At 43.2% G+C, this 24,399-nt stretch overlaps 1 protein-coding gene across 6 annotated transcripts; it reads left to right on the top strand.

Moving 5' to 3' along the window:
* The first annotated feature begins 1,020 nt into the window (after positions 1-1,020).
* Positions 1,021-23,818, top strand: CCDC47 (coiled-coil domain containing 47). 6 transcript variants are annotated; one of them, XM_043503573.1, is made up of 14 exons: positions 1,021-1,349; positions 5,025-5,394; positions 6,076-6,341; positions 7,218-7,325; positions 9,966-10,140; positions 10,501-10,622; positions 11,963-12,028; positions 13,107-13,208; positions 14,452-14,562; positions 15,175-15,260; positions 19,054-19,112; positions 20,109-20,218; positions 21,388-21,555; positions 22,095-23,818. In XM_043503573.1, exons 2-14 carry the CDS (start codon positions 5,364-5,366, stop codon positions 22,173-22,175), a joined length of 1,485 nt encoding a protein of 494 aa, XP_043359508.1. In that variant the 5' UTR covers positions 1,021-1,349; positions 5,025-5,363; the 3' UTR covers positions 22,176-23,818. The 6 variants fall into 6 exon arrangements, with proteins under 6 accessions (XP_043359508.1, XP_043359511.1, XP_038241771.2 ...); XM_043503575.1 differs by having other exon boundaries at positions 1,242-1,349; positions 5,025-5,101; XM_043503576.1 differs by lacking the exon at positions 5,025-5,394 and having other exon boundaries at positions 1,065-1,345; positions 6,072-6,341.
* Positions 23,819-24,399: the final 581 nt, after the last annotated feature.

The raw sequence follows: 24,399 nt of genomic DNA, 5'->3' as shown, positions 1-24,399 counted from the left end.
GCAAGCAGACCCACGGGAAGGGTGTATGGGGGTGCGACTAGTGTGACAACCTGCAGGCAGAGGTGGAACTATGGGGGCAGCCACTCCAAGCCGTGTACGTTATGGGGGCAGCCACTCCCCGAGCAGTGTACACTTTGCGGGAGGGGGATGGAGAAAACCGCAGGAGAGAATGCCGGGGGATCACCTGGCCAAGAGTGGGGAACTTCCCTGGAGGAGCCCCCCAGGCAGAGGGGTCGAGGTCGGCCGGACCTTGCGGTTCTTAAGTGGGGAGGCGGGTAACGGGTGCTGGCCAGGAAATCCTGAGCCAGGCCCCTGTTAGCCCAGCTCCAATTAAGAAGGCAAGCGAACGCCTCATTACAGGGGGTTACGATAAAAGGCCTCTAGAATCATAAATGGTATGGAGAAAGTGAATAGGGAAGTGTTCTTTCCCCTTCACGTAACACAAGAACTAAGGGGTCACTTAATGAAATGAACAGGCAACAGGTTTAAAACAAACAAAAGGAAGTACTTCTTCACACAACTAACAGTCAACCTGTGGAACTCAGTGCCGGGGATGTCATGAATGTCAAAAGCATAACTGGGTTCACAAAAGAATTGGAGAAATTCATGGAAGACGGGTTCATCAATGGCAATTAACCAAGATAGTCAGGGACGCAACCTCATGCTCCACAGGTCCCTCAACCTCCAAGTGCCGGAAGCTGGTCCTGGATGACAGGGCATGGCTCACACGCACTTGCCCTGTTCTGTTCGTTCCCTGTGATGCATCTGGCACTGGCCAGTGTCGGAGCCAGGCTAGCTGGACCAACGGCCTGGCCCACCCAGTATCTTCTGAATGGGTTCACGTGCGACAAAGTCAGCGTGGGGCCTACGACCTGCTGCGAGGCTGCGTCACCGCGTGACGAAGCTTCCCTGCAACCTGGTGACGTTTCAAAGTGACATCGCGGGTGACAAGGTATGGCACGGATGGGACGTCACCGCATTCCCTTACGTCACAGCCCGGCCTTGAGGTGACGTCATAGCGCCACGGGGTTTCCGGAGCGTGGGGATTGGGGGTGGCACTGATGTCAAGGGGCTGCGACGTGACCTCCTGTGTTGCCGCGCCGTTGCCTGGCAACCTGAAGGGGGGGCCGGCTGCAGCGCGCGCGGCGGGCAGCAGGTCACCCGGCCCCCGCAGCCACCGGCCCCCGCTCCCTGGAGGCAGCTGTGCCCCGGCCGACCCGGAACCCCGCCTCCCCGCTCGCTCTGCGCCTGCGCTCACTTACGCAAAGCGCGCAGGCTGCGCAGCTGGCGGCGGGGAGCTGAGCGCCGCGAGGCTGGGCCTAGGTGGCGCGCGCGCCGGCCGGACTCGGGTAAAGGCTGCGGCGGCGGGGACTGGCTGGCGCGGCTCCCCCGCCCTGGGAATCGGCCGCGGGCGTTGACCCCGGAGCGGCTCTGGGCCCCCTCCCTGCCGGGGGAGCCCTTTGCACTTGCATGAGGCCTGTGGGTTCCAGTGGGGACCCCCCCGCCCCTCCCCCGCCTCGGTGTCCCCCGCCAGGCGGGGTCGACAGGCCCCATGTTGACGCCAGTTGCGCTCTCCTCGGGGGCAGGTGGTTTTCTGAACTTATTTTCAGGGGACCCAGTTGAACAAAATGGTTGATGCTCGCGACCCAGTGGAGCTGGGGCAGAGGGGTGTGGGGCGTGGGAGGGGCTCAGGGCCGGGGCACAGGGGCGTGGGAGGGGCTCAGGGCCGGGGCACAGGGGCGTGGGGCGTGGGAGGGGCTCAGGGCCGGGGCACAGGGGCGTGGGAGGGGCTCAGGGCCGGGGCACAGGGGCGTGGGGCGTGGGAGGGGCTCAGGGCCGGGGCAGAGGGGTGTGGGGCGTGGGAGGGGCTCAGGGCCGGGGCACAGGGGCGTGGGGCGTGGGAGGGGCTCAGGGCCGGGGCACAGGGGCGTGGGAGGGGCTCAGGGCCGGGGCACAGGGGCGTGGGGCGTGGGAGGGGCTCAGGGCCGGGGCACAGGGGCGTGGGAGGGGCTCAGGGCCGGGGCAGAGGGGTGTGGGGCGTGGGAGGGGCTCAGGGCCGGGGCACAGGGGCGTGGGAGGGGCTCAGGGCCGGGGCAGAGGGGTGTGGCTGTGGGGTGGAGGTGGGAATGAGGGGTTTAGGGCATGGGAGGGGGCTCTGGGGTGGGGATGCAGGCTCTGGGGTGGAGCTGGAGATGAGGGGTTTGGGGTACAGGAGGGGATTCCAGGTGGGGGGGGGGAAGTTGGGGCTGGGGCAGGGGATTGGGGCGTGGACTTGCTTCCCGCAGCTCCCGGTCAGCGGTACAGCTAGGGGGCAGAGGCAGGCTTCCCGCCTCTCCCGGCACCGTGGACCGCACTGCGCCAGGGAAGCAGCCAGCAACAGGTTCAACTTCTAGGTGGAGGCGCGCAAGTGGCTTCATGTAACTCTCACCTGCAGGTACTGCTTTTCTCCACTCCCATTGGCTGGTTTCCAGCCAATAGGAGTGCGGAGCCGGTGCTCAGGGCGTGGGCAGCACGTGGAGCCCTGTGGCCCCCCTGCCTAGAAGCTGGACCTGCTATTGGCTGCTTCCGGGGTGTAGCACGGTGTCAGAACAGGTAGGCACTAGCCTGTCTTAGCTGGGCAGCACGGCCGATGGGATTTTAAACGTCCAGGTTGGCGGTGCTGACCAGGGCAAGGTGACTTAGTGCCTTAGAGTTCTGGGTCATGATCCACAGTTTGAAAAACACTGCTCTGGAGAAATCTCTTCCCCTTCCCCCACCACTTCCAATGATAATGACTTCCAAACTCCTGATTTCTCTTGCTGGGCCGTGTGTGGCAGTACTCCTCCACCCCCTTAAGGGTGCTGGGGTTCTGAGCCATGGTGGGTGTGCCCTGGGCATGTGGAGCTTTGCTCTGCCCAGCTGCTCCATTGGGGTGAGCCAGCAATGTCTTTTGGGACCCTGCCTGCTCCCAAGAACAAAGCTGACAGGTGGAGCAGAGTGTGATGTGCACCTAAGAACTGGGACACAGCTAATTTTAGGTTTCAGAGTAGCAGCCGTGTTAGTCTGTATTCGCAAAAAGAAAAGGAGGACTTGTGGCACCTTAGAGACTAACAAATTTATTAGAGCATAAGCTTTCATGAGCTACAGCGCTAATTTTAGGTACTCTAACCGTGACTGTGTGTGTTTAAGGACTTTTCACGAGATCCTGGAAACTTGTCTTGTTTGGAAGGGAAAAGGTTTAATCCCGGAGCAGTAAGTGCTCCCTACAAGAAACAGTGCCACCCCATAATATATGGTCCTAAATTCCAGATAGCAGTGTGGCTTTGTGCCCTGTGGCGCAGGGCATTGCTATGAGTCATTTTTCAGTGGTGGAAGCTGTGAGTTATTGCCACCTCTGTTCTTGCTACCAGAGGCAGATCAACTGGTGAATTGTCCCCTCTGAGGGGGGAAACGGTGCACCATATGAATTGTGGTGACCACACAGGAAGCACTATGAAGTACGGCGCTTCAAGCAGTTTTGTGCTTAGGTCTCCATTGCTGAAAATATGTTCACTGTGACACCCAAATCTATTAGGTTAGATACCTCTTGGGAATCACAGTCATAATCCATTTTTCATATGGCTTTACAGAAGTGGCAGGGTAATTGGTAATTGGATCTGCTTTAGTAGTCTCAGGATTCCCTATTCCAGAGGAATGGGGGATGTTCAGCTGATCATATAGCCCGGCTGAGTTAATGTTTCTACCCTTATAATGCTCATTCTCTCTTCATAAGTAGTATCATCTCTTTCATTCAATTTACATAAAATTTGTGGAGCTCCTAAGGAACTTCAGTGCTTCATCTAGCTGCATTGTATCTTGCTCATGCGCACCCTTGTACGCTTCTTATTTAGGCTGTCTGTCTAGAGTAGAAGGCCTTCAAGAAAGGGACTCATTTGTTATCTCTAAAATACTTTGAATGCTCTGGGTGCCATACAAATAGTACTCAGAGGTATATCACATTATGGTAACAAAAAATGGTTTCTGTTAGTTTCGGGTAACTAAAACAGCATCACAGTGAGAATAAGAAGATGAGCTTTGCTTCCATCAAACTCAGTGGTAATCCTTCAAGTGTCTGAAGTGCTGTGATTGACTTAGTATTGCTCTTAGAGGCCTCAGTTGAGACCTCATTATGCTAGGTACTGTACTATTTTAAGAGTTTATGATCAGTAGACAAAACAAAGTAGAGACTGGGGAAACTGAAAGTGAAGTGACTTGCCCATGGTCACACCACAGGCTAGTGGCAGAGCTGGGAACAAAGCTCAAGTTTCCTGAGTCCCAGTCCAGTCTTCTATTCAATGGCCCACACTGCCGTCCCAGTGAAACAGCCATACTCTTCCCAGTTTTCTTTGTTAAACACATAACAAATGGGTCCAGAATAAAAGCAGAAACTGCTCAGCAGGACCCATTCCTGTACGCACATCTGAGAATGATCAAGGATATGTTGTTTGAAAGTAACAGAACACGATTGCTGCTCTGCTGTTTCAAATGATTAGATCAAGTGTATTTTGTGACATTGATGGTGCTATTGCTACCTAATTATTCCATGTAGTGACCTGAGTACATGGGTAATAACCATTGCAGGTGCAGTCTCTTTTATGTTCTTTAAAATGAACAAAAAATGGAGAGAGTTGATCACTTGGACATTTGATGAGTGATTCTGTTGTAGAGAGTGTCTTATTGGGAGTCCATCTTTTTATCCGAACATGGATAAAATGATAGCTAACTTACATATTGTATATGTTCCTAAGGACACCGTGATAGGCAAGTTTGCTAAATAAACAGTAGCAAATACTCCACCTTTAGCTTCAATGGTCTGTGTTGATTTCTCTATTTAATTTTAATGTGCACATTCCCTTGCTGTGTGTCTTTTAAATCAGGAATCTGGTGCGGGAAGGTTTTTCAGTATAAGTCACCACTGTTTAGTAAGCAAACTGACTTGATTAAAATCAGACTGCTTCCCAATTGGCTAGGCATTGTTTGTACAAATGTTTTTATTTCTTTATCAGGTGTGTATTTAAATGATGTTCCATACCAACGCAGATAGGGAACCCATACTTGGGTGTTAAGCAAAAACTTGATAAAGGTACCAGAAGCATGCATACTTGGCTCAGACACCTGTACATCCTCCATTTCATTATTCGACCCTGTGTGTGTGTGTGAGAGAGAAGATAAAAAGGAATTTTGTCTCTTTGAACACTTGGTGAGAGACTTTAGCAGGAGAAGCCAGACTGTGATCTTTGGGACCACAGTTCTCAGAATTCAGTGCTCTGTCAGTCCTAGTTACTTGCTATGATTGTCTGGGAGGGAATCTCTTCCATATTAAGTGAGAGGGTCTGCTACATGCCATGCAAATTGGATGCAGCCTTCAGGCTCATGGTAACTTGCTAATGTGATCCATTGTATACTTTTTAAGTGCCTTTAGTATATAGGGACTAGGATGTCAGTGTCATTTGTCCTGAACTGCAAAGACCCCTGTCTCAAACTTGAGAGGTGTGAGTTGCATGTTGGAAAACTTGAGTAGAGAAAGAATTGCGTTATTATTGTTTATTTTTTAAGAAAAGCTGGGAGGGGGAAATCTCTAGAACTCCTCTTAGTTGTGGGGAGGAATAGGAGTATGAGAATGTATCTCTTTCCTTGGGGCTAATGCCTCTTAATTTAAGACTTGTCAGTTCTATAGTGTTTCATGCCAGGATCTCAAAGCATTTTACAAATGAGCCTCTATGTGATGTAAGTATGATATGAGGTACATTCTCTAAGTCTCAGTTCACCCATCTTTGATAGGTAAGTAACTTATCCCAAAATCTTTGATAGAGCTGGGAAAGAACCCAGGAGTCCTGTCTCTGTCTCTGTCTCTTGTGCTAATCATTAGATTTTTCACAATCCACCCCCCTTTGCCTTTTACGGAGCCTGAGCTCAGAAATTGATTAGACAATGTCTTATAATTGTACCGTCCTTCTGCATTCCCATAATTGCGCAGATGTTTAATGTTTAAACCTTAGGAGAACTAAATAAATTCCCCCTTTTAACCTGATCGTTTTGTATTTGAATTTTTTGCAGTGACAATGAAGAGCTTGTGGATCTTCCTTGCTGTTTTATTCGTCCCATGGGGCTTTTCTTTGGCCAAATTCGATGAATTTGAGGACGGAGATGACGTTGTGGAGTACGATGATAATGACTTTGCTGAGTTTGAAGATGTTACTGAAGATGTAACCACAGAATCTCCCCAGAGGATCATAACCACAGAAGATGATGAGGAGGAGGCCACTGTGGAGCTTGAAGGTCAAGATGAAAATCAGGAGGACTTTGATGATGCAGATGCACAGGTAATGTCAAATTCATGCCTTTGCCCCTTGTTGCCTCTTGTTTGAAATGCCCTTTCAGTTTCAAACCAAGATCCATGATTGTTCTTGTACTATACCCCACTGCAGTGCTTATGCTGTGATCCTATCAGATCTTCCAAGCTATGTGGAGTCTGGCAGGGTCAATACTTAGATGGAATATTTCAAAGGAGCACCTAAGGTATTCAGAAAGTGGTACTCCTCCTTTAGAGTAGATAGTGAACCCATTGTGGTGCTAGGGAGAGCTCTGCTGCTGGATAGAACATCTTCCTAGTGAACTTTAAAACAGAGATCCAACCAGTTGCAGTCATTAAAGATCCCATGGCACTTCTGCAGAAGTAAAGTAACTTCTGTGTCCTGGTCTAACTTGGGAGGCAATATATAATCACCCTAAATGTCCCATACAGTTTCAATTGCATGTAGTCATCGTCTCTTCCCATCATAAACTTTGTAAGGCTTTGCTGTGTCCTGTTGAGAGGTTGCTATGATTCACTGCAGAGGTAGGTGCATTTCAGTGATAAATATAAGTCTTTTGAGAATCATTTGGGTATTGGTTTATAAAGCACTTTGATGTCCTTGGGGTTGAAAGGCACCTTATGCATGTAAGAAAATGGCTGTTAAATCTTCATAAAATTGTGAATAAACATTTTATTTCAGAGATGTCCCAAATTAAAAACAAAACACTTGTACCCCAGCAATTTTCATTTCTTAACTTTAAAATCTCAGCTGTAACATTGTAAAAGAGACTGCTGCTTTAGAGGGACGATGCATATCCCTTTATTTTCTGTCCCACTTCAGTTGTGTTTGCCACTTGCTTCTCAGGCTTGAGATGTTGAGGCTGCTTGTGCTCTTATCCCTTAGGAAGGAGATACTGAGAGTGAGCCATATGATGATGAGGAATTTGAAGGCTATGAAGAAAAAACAGATGCATCTCCCAGCAAAAGCAAAGACCCCATAACAATTGTTGATGTAGGTATAAATGTCTGAGTGTCTTTCCTTTCAGCACTCTGATTTATTTGTAGTATTGTAATGCCTAGAGGGCCCTGCAGAGAACAAGGCATTATTGTTCCAGCTGCTGTACAGACGTAGTTAAAGGTAGTCTTTTGTCCTGAAAAAATTACAATCTGAATTGACAAGAAAAAGGGTGGGAAAGGAAACTGCTCAGAGACGTTACATGTCCAACATCACATAGACAGTTAGTAGCAGAATTGGAATCAGGTCTCCTGAGTCCCATTCCAGTGCTCCTATGCACTGGATTATGCTGATTGTCACAGATTGTAATATCATGACATTTGAAACTGATGTATTCAACTGTAGATGGCTTGTTCCTTAATGTGTTAACAACTATGTAAAACTGCTAGTACTTCCCGCTCGTGTGCACTCAAACTGAATTGGTGTCTTCTGATCTAGTTTATTATTATCACATGGAATACAGATTGCCTTAATATTATGCCCGTGATCAGTAAATGTCTCAGCAACAAAAGTAACTGTGTTTTAAACATGGGTTTTGGCCAAAGCATCTTAGAATATGGTTTATCCTTATGTTAGAGAGAGAAAACATGCTATAACCATCATAAATCACGTTTTAGTTAGTGTGTACCACAGCAAACATGGTTCTCTAACATGTTTGTGTATCTTGATTACACAGGCAACAAAAGAACATGTTCTAATGATAGTTATAACAACTGTATTTAAATTGTTGGGCGTTTTAAGTGTAACGGGGGTTGAACATTGCAAATTTGAAATGTACAATATTGAGTCCTCTTGATTCCAAAAAAACCTGAGGCTTTTATAAAGCAGTTAAAAGACAAAAAGGGCAGAGTTACATTTTTCTAAAATGTTGTAATCAAATGTGCCAGTGGGAAATACCTCATCATCTCTTTTGACTGAGGGGCAATATCTTGGCAGTAAAACTAATAACCACCCTCTAATGACTTCAAAAAGAGAACTCCACAAAGACAGCAGGATCTTCCTATTAGATTTTGGTCACTATTTGCACTAGGGCTCCTAACTGTGTTCTGAAAACGCTTTCAAAAGTTGGTTACAGCACAGTTGTATGCTTTCAGTCATACTCTTGGTGGTGCTCAGATAATGCAGTGATGGGCATAGTGTAAGAAGCTGAACAGAGTAGTGTTACGATTGCGATGAGGTGTTAGGCTGACTACACTGGAGATTATTAGTTAGCACAGTCTGGCTCTTGGAAAAGAAATCTTTTCTCCACACTGGTTAGGGAGCTTGTGTTAGGCATATGCTATGTTCTAGGGTGCAATTCAGACCAGCGAGAGATGGTGTCACCGCTTGTCTTGTAATCCTGTGTGCCTTGGTCTGCTTCTGTAGCTCCATGTCTAGACGCTTCTAGCCAGTGTACAAGCATGCACTGAGTGTCTGTGTGTTGAGCAGTTCTTGTTCAGCGACTCTGATATCAGCAGCCTGGTTGTTATACCAAAGTCACGGTCTGGTCTCCTAGCTTTGGTTGCTACTAGCCAAATGACCCCAAAGCTGTGTACCCAGAAATGTCCAGCCCTGTTCTGGAATATTCACAGGAGTAATAAGCTCCGTTGCTCTTCTAAAGAGACCAAAGCACAGCAGCTTGTTGCTTTAACTAGAGTTAATCACTTCAAATCAAACATAATACTCAGTAGATTTAAGAATAAAACAGGTTTATTTAATCAGGGAGAGATTTTACGTGAGGTCAGGTATAAGGGATAACGTCAGATATGGTTACAAACAAAAGTAAAAACGCTTTCTAGTGACTAAAACTTAACAGGCTACAGTCTTGGTTCAAGGTAAGGTTCTTACCACACTTCCTTCCAGCAAGATGGCTGATTATCAGCTTCGTCAGGATCTCCCACAAAATACAGTGTGCTCGATTCCTTTGTCGGCAGAGTTGAAAGATCATTTTGGGGTTCTTTGCCCCTCTTTTATAGTCCGGTGAACTTTTGAAATGTATCTTTCTCAAAGTTCAGTGCCCCTCCTGTGACAAAAAGTGCAATGGAGTCTGATGGAGAACTTTCCATGCTGTTTCTTGCCCAGAGGTACTTTCTGCAATGTAAATTGATCTGTCCCTTCACCTTCCAATATGCCAGTGGAGGATCACTTGACTGTGATGGCCAATTGTCTATGATTGCACCTGGATTGAGGCTTTTCCTTTGGGGGGGAAAACCTGTTTACCTATTCCCCAGTCTTGTCTGGTTCAAACACATTTTACAAACATCATACAGAGGGAATTCATAACTTCACATATAACATTATAGCATTTTACAGTTATATTAATAACCAGAATGGTGTTAGCTTTCATATGGTACCACACAAGGCATATTTTGTACAAATATTATTGCAGTAGTGTTTATAGAGTGTGAATGCTTGGAGCCTAAGGTCACAGAATACTGTATCAACTATCTTCCAGCATGATTGCTGCTCGTACAAAATAAGCCGTTGTCACTAATGAAGTTGGCCCTAAGTAGGCTCTAGTCTATAGCATAGCTTTAGCAAAGCTTATCACTGTCATTCAGGGATGAAGCTTCTCTGGTAACTTACACGTTTCAAAACACATGATTGTGTAGAATCCATTACATCCAGTAATAAAATTACTTCATTCGCTCACCACAGGTCCCTGCACATCTTCAAAACAGTTGGGAGAGTTACTACATGGAGATCTTGATGGTAACTGGTCTTCTTGCTTACATCATGAACTACATCATTGGGAAGAATAAAAACAACCGGCTAGCTCAGGCCTGGTTCAACACTCACAAGGAGTTGCTGGAAAGTAACTTCGCCCTTGTTGGTTAGTATTTGCAGTTTCTACGCCCAACTGTTCACTGCTTTGAAAGTGACTGGTTTATATTACTGATGAGAATGGGCTGGGGAGAGAAATAGCCTTTCCTCTGGCCGTACTTGTTAATATTAATGGCAGTTCTGCATGTTGTGAAGTGATATACCACCCCTCCAATGGTGAAATGCTATCTAAATGCAGCGACCATAATGGTGAAGAATAAGTTGCATAAGAGAGCATTAAGATGGCACTGTAGTCCAATAGAATAACCCAGGAATACATGAATTCTAATCCTAATGTTGCCATTTCACTATTTGTCACCGACCATTAGATTACACTTCCTTTTATTAACTAATATATTCTTACTTTCAGGGGATGATGGGACAAATAAAGAGGCCACAAGCACAGGGAAGCTCAACCAAGAAAACGAACACATATATAACTTATGGTGCTCTGGCAGGGTGTGCTGTGAGGGAATGCTTATTCAGCTAAAGGTAAGGGTGGGGGAATCTTGCAATATTGTTCCACTAACTAACATGTGGAAGTTCTGGTCAGCAGACTGGATTCTGAATACACTCAGGAAGCAGCTATGCTGAATGAGTAGTGGCCATTTTTACATAGTCACTTTTATTATTATACCAGCATTTTAAGATCTGTCCAATGTTCAATCTGTCGTGATCTGAGACGAGTACCAATGAATACTTCTGGAAAGTGGAGAACTCCCACTGTCTGGTGGTGTGGGGCAATTGTTCCTGGTCATGATGGTGGATAAGAGATTGGACTAGAAAACTGTTAGTGATCCTTTAGTCTAGTAGTGCTTTTTTTGGTCACTGAATATATCAAGTCCTGGGTTTTGAACCAGTGAAGTACTCATCACTTGTGGTGGGGAGAACTTGTCTTTTTCCTATTAGCTTGGCAGAGCCAGTCCAACCTAAGATAAGTAGAAATATTTCCATGATTTTTTCCCCTATTTCAATGAAAAAAAAAAAAAAAAAGTTTTGTGCTTGGATGTAAATATTTCCCTGCAGTGTTTACAAACTGAACACTACAGATTTGAGCTAGCACCTGAGAAACAAAAAATGAAACCATGAGACTAATAATAAGCACCATGCTGTGCCCCAGTAGTAAGTGTTTGCAGTATTTACGTTTAGCTTGGAGAATGAAAAAATAGCATAAAATGGTCAAAAGTAAACTGGTATTTAAAATTTCATTTTAATTGCCTTTGCCAATTTTTTTTTAACCTTTGAACTTCTAACTAATACCTCCACAAACTTCCCATCAGACACAATAGGATAGCCAGTCCCAAATTCTGTCCCTTTGCAACTTTGACAACTACATTTATTTATCTTAATGTCCATTTACTTCTATCTTAGCAGAAGGAGCTCTTAGTATTATAGAAACAGATTCCAATGAAAAATGAAGAAACTCAGATGTCTTCCATATTAAGCTGAATATTTGATTCATAAATGTAGTACTAAATACATGCTTTTTGTGATCACTGGAGCAAATGCAGAATGGAAAGCTTTGTAGATTTCTAAGACCTGGTCTCTGCACAAAGTGGTGCCAGTTCAATTAAAGCTGATTTTTATACCAATTAGTTAAACTGGTGCAACTTCAGTGTGGCTCAAGCTAAACTGATATAACCCGTTTTTTAAATCAACAGTCCATACAAAGTGGCCCCAGTTTAACTAAGCATATTTAAGTTGATCTAGTGAATCTTTGTGTATGCAGACAAGACCTTAGCCCGCCAGTAGATGCTACTACCCTCCAGTAAATTGCTAAATATGCAAAAACTGCAGCACTGTCTACTGTACTAAAACATTCTCTCTTTCAGTTTCTCAAGAGGCAAGACCTTCTGAATGTACTTGCTCGTATGATGAGGCCAGTCTGTGACCAAGTGGTATGCACTCAGTTCTTTAGATTTACTGTGCATAGTTCCTGTTGCATTCCTTCAACTCTACTAGGCTTTTGGTCTTTCCCACAACTAGCCGGACAGTGGCTTCAGAGAGAAACGCAGCTTTCTTCCTTCAAACAAAGTAACTCTGTGAAACGATCTGCAAACACCATTCACGTTTTTCTTTCTTTTTTATGATGCACCAAACTTCTGATGACTGGTGATTTGTTTGTGTATCTGTGGGTTTTACTGTTCATGTGGTTTTGTGAACCAAGTCTGTCATGCTTCGACTTCATCTTGACAAAACTTGCTTTTGTGACTTGCCCTCTCAAACAGTTGTTCTGTCTTCTGAACCCTTTTATGAGTGCAGCCTAATCGCATTCGGTAATCTGTTATCTGCCTGGTATTGTGCATCTGGTAAAGCTAATTGGTGTCAAACAGCTGTTAGTGTTAGGGACAATGGGAGCCTATATCACCATGTCAAAGTATAAATGCCAGCATCCATACAGAGGACACAGTATCCATGAGGCATGCTGTAAGGAAAAGTGAGGGGGGTATGCTCTGGTAGTACTTGTTAGGTTTTACTTTTTCATATATTTTCTGTTATATTTTAGTTTTTTATTGTTGATGTATTCTTTATTCTATCTCGTTCAGAAGTGGCAAATGCATGCAAAGTCTGCTATTGGCTATCTAGTATGCGCTCAAACTGAGTCCTCCTTCAGCTCTATTTTGCCCATTGCCAATAAACCCTGAGATTGGGAACTCTGCTTTCTAATTTTGTTGGACAGTTACTGTATAGTTTTAGGAGTGAGAAAAGAAGCCATTAAGTCCAGACATAAACTGAATAGCTTTATCCCTGTTGAAAGAACACCTGGATATTTCAAAAGAAAATGTACAGCTAACTTTTTGGAGTGAAAACATTTGTTCCACAATAAGATTTGGATCTGTCCATTGCAAGTGCTCCATGGCTGGGGGAGTCTATTGTCAGGGCCTAGTCCATGATTATGGCTCCTAGGTGCCATGCTAATACAAATAATTAATAGTATAAATCCAGTCACTACTGGTTTCTTTTTTTTTTTCTCAGCAAATAAAAGTAACAATGAATGATGAAGATATGGATACCTATGTGTTTGCTGTTGGAACAAGAAAAGCCTTAGTGCGACTTCAGAAGGAAATGCAGGACCTGGTATGTGTGTGGTCAAGTTGGAAGTAAATGGATAGTTCAGGTGACTGGTAATGAGGTATAAAGTCTTTCATCTCTAGGTTGCTTGCTCAAGTCCAGGGCCAGTACAGAATAACTGAAAGTTAAGTGGCCTATTAGAATTAATTTGGGAAGTGCATTCTCAGTCTTGTTCCCAGTGGACAAGTATCCACATCCTAAAACTGGCACTGATTTGCTTCTATATTGGCAATTTTAGCAGAAGGGAAAGGAAACTTTTTGTCACCTTTACAAGGGGTCTCTCGAAATGGAGTTTTGGATGTGTCGACAGGTGCTCTAAATTTTTGCTTGATCTCTCTTAATCCAGCACCAATTACTTTGTCCAATTTCAAAAAAATCTACTCACTGCTGATGAATGGGGAACTTTCTCTGACAAGTCAGCTAACCTAACCTTTTAATTTCTGCAGAATTTAAATTTTCACTAACAAATCCCCTCTTTTTAAAAAAAAAAAAAAAAAAAAAAAATCCACTCTCAAATCTTGATACTTTCAAAGAATCTTTCCTGATGTGACCAACTCTCTAGACTGCTCTAGAGCCACTGTTGCTGCTTTTAACTTTCCCCAAACAGCAGCAGCAAAGTGAAATTGCAAGATGTGGGTCAGTTTTTTCTGCTGCACTTACATAGATACATACGTACTAAGGTCAGAAGGGACCATTCTGATCATCTATTCTGACCTTCTGCACAACGCAGGCCACAGAATCTCACCCACCCACTTCATTGTACAGGCTTTGCTATATTGCCAAAACCAATGTAAGATGGATCAGTTCCCTGATATATCCATATCAGCATGTCCTTACAGGTTTCAGAATAGCAGCCGTGTTAGTCTGTATTCGCAAAAAGAAAAGGAGTACTTGTGGCACCTTGGAGACTAACAAATTTATTTATCACGAAAGCTTATACTCAAATAAATTTGTTAGTCTCTAAGGTGCCACATATCCTTGCAGTCAGTTTTCATCTCATCTGTAAAAATCAACTGCAAGTAACCTCTCAAAACTTAAAAAAAGATACTAAATTAAGAATACTATAAAATATATATATATATAGTGGGAGTGTACTTCATGCTGAAAATGTCTGTCCTCGGTCAGATGGAATTAAGAAACAGTAAATCATGTTTATTTGTATTTCAGTACTGTCCAGGATCCCCATTGTGCTAGGCGCCATTCAAACCCAATAAGACTTTTTTTTTTTTTTCTCTCCTCCTTCCAATAGAGTGAGTTCTGCAGTGACAAACCCAAGTCTGGGGCAAAGTATGGGCTTCCAGAGTCGCTGGCTATCCTGTCAGAGATGGGAGAGATCACGGAGGGAATGATGGACACAAAGGTAACTTTGAAAGAACCAGTAGAAACTCTCAGGCATTTTCTTGATGGGCTTGGCCATTTTAAGGCTGGAATTCAGTGTGGAATCTCCCACAGATGATACAGCAGGGAATTGAATGCCACATAGTTCTCTCCCTTAGAGAACCCTGAGAAACAAAGATTCCAAAGCAAATGCAAGAGACAGAAAATGGATACTGTTGTCAATGGAGAACACATCTGTATTCACTTTTATATATTAGCATATCAATTGTAAACTTGGGACTTAAGCTGTCATTTGCAATGCAGAAGTAGGCAGAGAAGCGATGCCAAAGTGGTGGAGTGTTAAAGACCTTCAGTATACACCTTCGAAGTTGTGGCTGATCATTGGATGAAATGTCATGCCCCAAATGAGAACTTTCCATCTTGCATCCTTGAGTTGCTAACATTCACTCAGGACTGGGATCTAGTTTATCTGCATGGAGCTCTTCTCTAGCAAGAGTCACTTAAATCAGGGTGGTAACTTGAGCACAAGAATTGTCAAAAAGCAGGACGCAGAGACACTATAAGCAAACCATTTCAGGGGACAGGTTGGAGATGAATTGGTTATACAAAAAACTAACCTCTATTTCTCTTTCAGATGGTACATTTCCTCACACACTATGCTGACAAGATAGAGTCCGTCCATTTTTCAGACCAGTTCTCCGGTCCAAAACTTATGCAAGAGTATGTATGAAACTAGACCTCTTCTAATAGCTTTATAACAGAGCAGCAGACAAAGTATAGACTGACATACTTGTGTGAGTATTATAGCAGGCTACCTGTTGCATTGGGGGAGATGTATAGGAATAGGACGTAAAGGTGAAGCAGGTAACCAGAAGTTCCCAGTATTTTCAGATGCTTTCTTAGTTTTCTAAGATCGGGATGTCTGTTGATCAGTTGTGTGATCTGATTTCATTGGAACTTGGGCTGCTCCACCCAGTTTAACAATTGCCAGGTATAGCATGCACCGCTGCTTGGGAAGTGACCAACTGCCAGCAAAGGGTCTCAGTCAAGTAAAGATGAAGAACCTAGAAATACCAATCACAAACCACGTACACCGTGGCTGGAAAACTATGGTTTGCATGCATTGTGAATCGTAGAAATGATATTGCATCTTTTTGTTTCATTGAGGTTGACAATTCTAAGAAAACCAAGGGTCACTTACCCTTTCTCACATGAAGCTGTCTTTACTGTTCTGCCCTTGGTTTCTTATCTTAGCTTTGTCTTTCCTCCATGGTTCTCACCTGTGTTGTAGAAGTACAGACTCGCTGACTTTTTCAAAGCTTCAGGCCTCCTTTTTCAAAGTGATGTCACTTGGGGCACCTGCTAACAATATATCTAATAATCTGAAGCTAACGCTGTCCCAATACACGAGCCCGATATGCTGTGAATAATTTATTATGAAGCCCATATAATTCCCACATTGCAATAAGAGAACTAACAACTTTATCTGATGCAAGTATAAACCAGCAAGTGTGCAAAATACTGAAAGCACTAGGCTCCTGAGCGTCCTCCAGAAATTTAGGGACTTGGTTTTCATAGTATCATGGGGTGTATGTACTCGATAAATATGAAGACAAGCTCCCTGTGCCCAGGGGCTACCAAATTAAAGTTAGGCCGATGATACCCCAAAGGCATGAGGTGAGGAGTACACAGATGGAATCATAGAATCATAGAATATCAGGGTTGGAAGGGACCCCAGAAGGTCATCTAGTCCAACCCCCTGCTCAAAGCAGGACCAAGTCCCAGTTAAATCATCCTAGCCAGGGCTTTGTCAAGCCTGACCTTAAAAACCTCTAAGGAAGGAGATTCTACCACCTCCCTAGGTAACGCATTCCAGTGTTTCACCACCCTCTTAGTGAAAAAGTTTTTCCTAATATCCAATCTAAACCTCCCCCATTGCAACTTGAGACCATTACTCCTCGTTCTGTCATCTGCTACCATTGAGAACAGTCTAGAGCCATCCTCTTTGAAACCCCCTTTCAGGTAGTTGAAAGCAGCTATCAAATCCCCCCTCATTCTTCTCTTCTGCAGACTAAACAATCCCAGCTCCCTCAGCCTCTCCTCATAAGTCATGTGCTCTAGACCCCTAATCATTTTTGTTGCCCTTCGCTGTACTCTTTCCAATTTATCCACATCCTTCTTGTAGTGTGGGGCCCAAAACTGGACACAGTACTCCAGATGAGGCCTCACCAGTGTCGAATAGAGGGGAACGATCACGTCCCTCGATCTGCTCGCTATGCCCCTACTTATACATCCCAAAATGCCATTGGCCTTCTTGGCAACAAGGGCACACTGCTGACTCATATCCAGCTTCTCGTCCACTGTCACCCCTAGGTCCTTTTCCGCAGAACTGCTGCCGAGCCATTCGGTCCCTAGTCTGTAGCGGTGCATTGGATTCTTCCATCCTAAGTGCAGGACCCTGCACTTATCCTTATTGAACCTCATTAGATTTCTTTTGGCCCAATCTTCCAATTTGTCTAGGTCCTTCTGTATCCTATCCCTCCCCTCCAGCGTATCTACCACTCCTCCCAGTTTAGTATCATCCGCAAATTTGCTGAGAGTGCAATCCACACCATCCTCCAGATCATTTATGAAGATATTGAACAAAACGGGCCCCAGGACCGACCCCTGGGGCACTCCACTTGACACCGGCTGCCAACTAGACATGGAGCCATTGATCACTACCCGTTGAGCCCGACAATCTAGCCAGCTTTCTACCCACCTTATAGTGCATTCATCCAGCCCATACTTCCTTAACTTGCTGACAAGAATGCTGTGGGAGACCGTGTCAAAAGCTTTGCTAAAGTCAAGAAACAATACATCCACTGCTTTCCCTTCATCCACAGAACCAGTAATCTCATCATAAAAGGCGATTAGATTAGTCAGGCATGACCTTCCCTTGGTGAATCCATGCTGACTGTTCCTGATCACTTTCCTCTCCTCTAAGTGCTTCAGGATTGATTCTTTGAGGACCTGCTCCATGATTTTTCCAGGGACTGAGGTGAGGCTGACCGGCCTGTAGTTCCCAGGATCCTCCTTCTTCCCTTTTTTAAAGATGGGCACTACATTAGCCTTTTTCCAGTCATCCGGGACTTCCCCCGTTCGCCACGAGTTTTCAAAGATAATGGCCAAGGGCTCTGCAATCACAGTCGCCAATTCCTTCAGCACTCTCGGATGCAATTCGTCCGGCCCCATGGACTTGTGCACATCCAGCTTTTCTAAATAGTCCCTAACCACCTCTATCTCTACAGAGGGCTGGCCATCTCTTCCCCATTTTGTGATGCCCAGCATAGCAGTCTGGGAGCTGACCTTGTTAGTGAAAACAGAGGCAAAAAAAGCATTGAGTACATTAGCTTTTTCCACATCCTCTGTCACTAGCTTGCCTCCCTCATTCAGTAAGGGGCCCACACTTTCCTTGGCTTTCTTCTTGTTGCCAACATACCTGAAGAAACCCTTCTTGTTACTCTTGACATCTCTTGCTAGCTGCAGCTCCAGGTGCGATTTGGCCCTCCTGATATCTTTCCTACATGCCCGAGCAATATTTTTATACTCTTCCCTGGTCATATGTCCAACCTTCCACTTCTTGTAAGCTTCTTTTTTATGTTTAAGATCCGCTAGGATTTCACCATTAAGCCAAGCTGGTCGCCTGCCATATTTACTATTCTTTCGACTCATCGGGATGGTTTGTCCCTGTAACCTCAACAGGGATTCCTTGAAATACAGCCAGCTCTCCTGGACTCCCTTCCCTTTCATGTTAGTCCCCCAGGGGATCCTGGCCATCTGTTCCCTGAGGGAGTCAAAGTCTGCTTTCCTGAAGTCCAGGGTCCGTATCCTGCTGCTTACCTTTCTTCCCTGCGTCAGGATCCTTTGGAATGCCTCCAAAGGAATGCCCTTTGGAGATCCAGTATTCCATACAGGAATGAAGTATCTTTCTGTGGTGGATTGGCATCTGGATTTTGCTGGAGAAGCTGGCCTTAAGGGGTGCTTTGAATGAAGAGAGGGTGGTTATGTGATAGACGGGACTTGGATTTTATAGGAGCTGCTCACTTCTAATTTTCTGGCACCTATGTCTCTCGTGTTCGATTGTGACATGAGTCATAGAGCCCAGAAATGGAGCAAATGTATGAATCTTCTCAGTAGCACATCAGATCTTGGATTGCCTCCATCAGTTACTGAGTGGGGTGGTGCTGCCTACTTACTTAAACATTAACACTTATTTTATGAATGTCTTCTGGTTGGGGGGAAAAATTCATTTCAGGGAAACTATTGTTTGAAACCTTGTTTTGTTTCAATGAAAAAATAATTGAATATCAGTTATATTATTTTTAAATGCTACCAGCTGTTTGCAAGTGGCTATCAGTTCTGCGGTAGTCTAGTGTGTGTTAAGAAATACACAGTACAATGTTATGTCCATATTTTGTTATGTCCGTATCCTATTAATCCAACTACTCCTTTATTTCCTCTCTTCTGCCAGGGAGGGTCAGCCTTTAAAACTGCCCGACACTAAAAGGACACTATTGTTTACATTTAATGGTAAGGAAAGATTTCCAATAACTTATCTGTGCAAAGTCTGATCACAGTGCCCAAGGCATGTCACTTTTGGGATAGTAGACAGTATTTCTAGTGACTTAAATGCAAGTAGATAAAGGTACAGGATCCCTGAGTAACAAGTACAAGGGATGCAATAATGCACCGTAAGGGACTGAGTGGTATATGGCATTGATAATGGAGCTTCGGTTCTCTAGGTCACCAGTTCAAATTCAGCCCAAGTCAATAATGATCAAAAGTCATTCTGGTCTGACTGCAGTTTTATGGTATTTGGGGAAGGAATTTGTTTTCTGTCCACTTTTTGTGGGCAGATGTCCATATCCCACAAACGGCGATGAGGGCTAAACAACCAACTTGCCACAAGTCAAGAATGGAATATCATCCCTAATGGTGATCCCAGTAGGTCAGCACTGGGACAGTGAGGGACAGCTTATGGTCATGCCTGTTGCTATCTGTGCTGTGCTTGTGGTGTGGGGTTTTTTGTTTTTGTTTTTTGATTAATAGAAGCTGTCAGGGCTGCCAGGCTTAGCACCTTTTAAATTAAAAACTAACCCACAGGGCTTCCAGTTATTTTCAGCAAAGACCACATTTTTCCTTCAAATGCATACACACATCTCCCATTGACTACAGAGGAAGCTGTGGGCCTGTCAGAGGGCAAAGCTGTGGCCTTTAAATTGTATTTTGCAATGATCAAAGCAGGAATTTCATACCAGTATAAAAACATGGTTGCAGCCTGTATTCTTAATCAATCTGGAAGTATCGTCTGAGAGAATTGTGCCTGCTGCCATCTGAAGAATCTGAATTTAATCTCCAAAGCAAATACTTCTGTTAATTAACTCATTTTTAAAAGGAGGATTAGAGCATCTTTCTTTGCAGGCTTTTATAAGCAGGCTGAGCAATATGGAGAGGGCATTCTAATTAATAGCAAAAGCCCTGCCAATGTCCCTGAATTAATCTGCTGAAAATGTCTTTGCTTTACAGTGCCTGGTTCAGGCAACACTTCCCCAAAGGATATGGAGGCTTTGCTGCCTTTGATGAACATGGTTATTTATTCTATTGACAAAGCGAAAAAGTTCCGTCTAAATAGAGAAGTAAGTCGCATGCTCCTGTGTGTGTTGCTGTCAGATAAGATATAAAACTACTTATGGTTAAAGGTCCCGTGGTAACTTTTGTAAGGTGAGGAGCCTTAAAATTCAACTGTAACATCTATGGTGATTAGTCTGCTTGCCTTAAATCATATGGGGAATATCAGTTGGATTTGGTATTCTCTGCTACTTCTTGCATAAGAAAAGCATTCAAACTATTGCACACTTAACTCAAGGAAGCTGATACAGCCACAGTCTGTCTTGGCCATGGGAGGCAGAGAGGGGTGATTAGAGATGGCAACAGTTGTGTAGAGTTGAGTATCTGCAAAAAAAAAAAAAGAGGTAGTTCAGTCTGAAGAGAAGGTAATGAGTTCAGATGATCAAGAACTAATGCACACAAAGGCCATAGGAAAGGGTATTTGCAAATAATTTTGAGGTAATTAGATGTAAGGCGATATTTAAGGATCTTGCATTTATTGCCTTTAGATGATAAACCTCCATATCTGGGATGCATAGTCGTAAGGAAAATTCCTCTTAAACTTTTTAAAGCTTTTTTTGAAGTAAGAGACAATATACTTGCCCATATCTTACTAATGTGTGATTCCACTCTGAAAAGTTACTATATTAAAAAAAAGAAAAGTAGCCCCATTTTATTCAGCAGCAGATCTGCTCCATACATGTATTAGTCAGACTCGCTTACTTTAGTAACAGAATTTTTGTAATTGCTTTTCACACTTGTTAGCTCTGCAAAGCAGTACAGCTGAGAGTGAACTGGCTTCTCTTCCTTCATGTATAAGGCCCACAGAACTAGGTTCCAGTCAATTACACTGGTGCAATGGGACTGTATTTGTGTGACTGTGGGCCTAACTTGACTTGCAGAACCTTTATTGCTGTTGAAATAATGAGGAAAGAATCCAGTTTAATACTTAGGTCCTGAGTTTGTATAGCTGACCAATATTGGAGAAGGGTGGGGGAACACATAAACCAGACAGGTTTTAATCTGGAGGCAATACATGTGGAATCACTTTCAGAGTAGAACTGCCATTTAAATACTGAGGAGGAGCTATTTTTAGTGTCTGTAGCTATTCCAGACATTGTCCCTCTTTTTGCTTGTTGCCTTAGTGCCAATCATTTATCTGTATTAACTGTTTTTATTTCTGTCTCTTGGGGGAAAGGGTAAACAAAAAGCTGATAAGAACAGGGCCAGAGTAGAAGAGAACTTCCTTAAATTGACTCACGTGCAAAGGCAGGAGGCTGCCCAGTCCCGCCGGGAAGAGAAGAAACGGGCAGAGAAGGAGCGAATTATGAACGAGGAAGATCCGGAGAAACAGCGCCGGCTGGAGGTATAATGGATTTTCAGAACCGCTAAAGAACTAACAGCAAGTGTCTCCCATACATTGAGGCTACGTGTAGGTATTCCAGAAGCATGGCAGTGTATTATCTTCTCTCCTGCTGGAGATCTGGCATAAAAGTGCAGCTGGTTTTCACTTATTTATTGATTTGTTAATTGTTTGCCAGTCTGACTCTCTAGAGGAGGCTGCATCCTGAACACAATACCTTAATTAGCTGTAAGAAAACGAGTACTTGTGGCACCTTAGAGACTAACAAATTTATTAGAGCATAAGCTTTCGTGAGCTACAGCTCACTTCATCGGATGCATTCGATGAAGTGAGCTGTAGCTCATGAAAGCTTATGCTCTAATAAATTTGTTAGTCTCTAAGGTGCCACAAGTACTCGTTTTCTTTTTGCGAATACAGACTGACACGGCTGCTACTCTGAAACCTGTTAATTAGCTGTGTTATCTTGACCTTCTCAAATTGTCAGCTTGCTTTTTGAGTGAGAATACTGATGTTCATTCAGTTCTCTGTATCCTTTTCTCCAGGAAGCTGCTTTGCGACGTGAGCAGAAAAAACTTGAGAAGAAGCAGATGAAGATGAAGCAAATAAAAGTGAAAGCCATGTGAAACCGTTGTGGGAAACTATCTCTCAGTGCCATGTGTAGACTTTTAATTCACAGGGTACAAAGAACTAGTTAATTTCATAACCTTACACTTCTTCAAACGCTATTGGCCATTAAGAGAAATGCTCTTTGCATCCACACTACTTAACAATTAATTTGGGTATTACAGCAACATACAGATATGTACAGAGGGTGTTTGTCTCTGCAACTTTCTTCCAGGTAGTTTGATTATTTTGCTACTTCTGATGCTTTAAAAAAAAAAAAACAAAAAACTCAAACTTGCAATATCCCTTGAATGCCTTTTATGATTTTTAAAACAAAAAAAGATTATAAAACTTTTAATCTTTACCAGTAACTTTACATCAGTGCTTTGATTTAGATTTTTAATGTTGCAAGTAATTTTTTCCACTTAATTTAGGGGGAGGAAGATAGCTCCCCCATGTTAGTGAAATTGCACAATAAATATTGGTGTGTTTCTATATCTGCACCAAGCTTGTAAAGGTGCAAAACATAGTTCCTTCCACATACGGTATGGATATTTCAGGGATTTAAAACCAGTATAGTTCAGAAAGATAACTTTTTTTTTTTTTTTTTTTTTTTTTTGCAAACACAGGGCACTGAAACAGTATTGCACATTCTATGCTATGGTTGGCATAAAGATAAAAGCTGTAGATCGGTTAGATATCAGGGAATGGCATACATGAGTACCGTTTCTTATCTGTAGTTGTGAATGTTGAAAGCGTAATACAATGTGAATTCTGTACTTTGTGTTTCTTCTTCAGAAGCGAATGCATGGTGAGTTGGCAACTTCATCTAGATTTGAATACTCTTAACTGTACAAAGTTGCCTCTTAAATATTTTCCTCTTTTTGATAACAGCTGCTGCCTATTTAATGTTCAGCAAGGGGCTAGATTTGCAATTAAATGACTGTGCAACTTCCCTTTTCCCTAAGCAAGGAAAAAAATGTTTAGAGGTTATATAGTTTTTTGATCTGTTGAAATAGTTATTTATTTCAGGATTTTAAGATTGAAGTGGAGGGAGAGATGCGTGTGGAGGTAGGGGGAAGAAATGGACACAATTGTACAAGTATGCTGCTGTCTAAGCACTGCATTTTATTGATGTTTCCTACCTAGAAAGCATTTTATTAGGGTTTTTTTTTTTTGGTAACCTACTTTCTGCAGTTGATTTTCTGGGGAAATAATTTGGATGTCTTTCTCTTGCATTTTCTTGTTTGATGCTTTGTGTAAATAACTGTTCTGAGGCAATAACAATGAGCTGCTGTTGAAACAGTATGTACTAAAAGCCTTTGTTACAGCATGAGACATTTTACAATGATTTGAATGCAAAAATCTGTAATGTGATAGACATACAAATATAATCATTTTATAACAGCTGATTGAAAAGTAATTTAAAGCCAAAAATAGCGTAAAATTATGTATAATTTTACTCTTTTAGCTCTATTTAGCTTGAGAGGGTGCAAGTCATACAATTTCACAAAATTCTTTTTAAAGAAAGTATTTGTGCTCTTTTGAGTAAATACAATGCTTTGCTGAAGTTCCATACACTTTTGGGCCATGGCAGCTAATTTTGTAATATGAACATTCATACAAACTATCTATGAAAAGAGTAAAATATAACTGAAACATTCTAACTGCCTTCTTTACTTTGGTGGACTCCGTGTTCCTTTTGAGTATAGCCTCTATTAAACCCTCGTATCTTCTATGAGTACTCCTATTATGTTAAAAAATTTACATTGAACCAGCTTATTAGAGTTCTAGTTTTTCATTCTGCTCCAGTAAACTTGTCATTGTCAAGAGTGCTGTCTCCTAAGAGAAGCTATTACCTTTTTGTCATCCTTGCAGTATATAACCCTGCTTGCCATAGATGAAATATCAGTGTCCTAGCCCTTTCCACTTGGTAGTGCTGAGACCTTGCAGGGGAAAATGAGATTCTAGAATTTAGAGCATTAGGCAACAGCCCATCTTTGGATGACAAGGGCATGGGTGAAATCTCGGGAGGTAAGACTAGTCACAGGACAGTTTAATGCATCTCTCTTTAGTCACTAGATATCTTAAATCTTTCCAGTTTCATTAGTCATGGAGTATAGATCTTGGAAAAAATAACAGTATTTTATTAAAGAAATATATGTAGCATCCCAAGAGGTTGTGTCTAAACTTTCAAGAAGTTTGAGTAGTTCTGAGGATAGGCCAGAACACTGCAAAATGAAG

Source organism: Dermochelys coriacea, chromosome 27, assembly GCF_009764565.3.
Source record: "Dermochelys coriacea isolate rDerCor1 chromosome 27, rDerCor1.pri.v4, whole genome shotgun sequence".
NCBI lineage: Eukaryota > Metazoa > Chordata > Testudines > Dermochelyidae > Dermochelys > Dermochelys coriacea.
The sequence above is the reverse complement of the archived record's forward strand: the minus strand, read 5'-3'. Positions and strand labels throughout refer to the sequence as shown.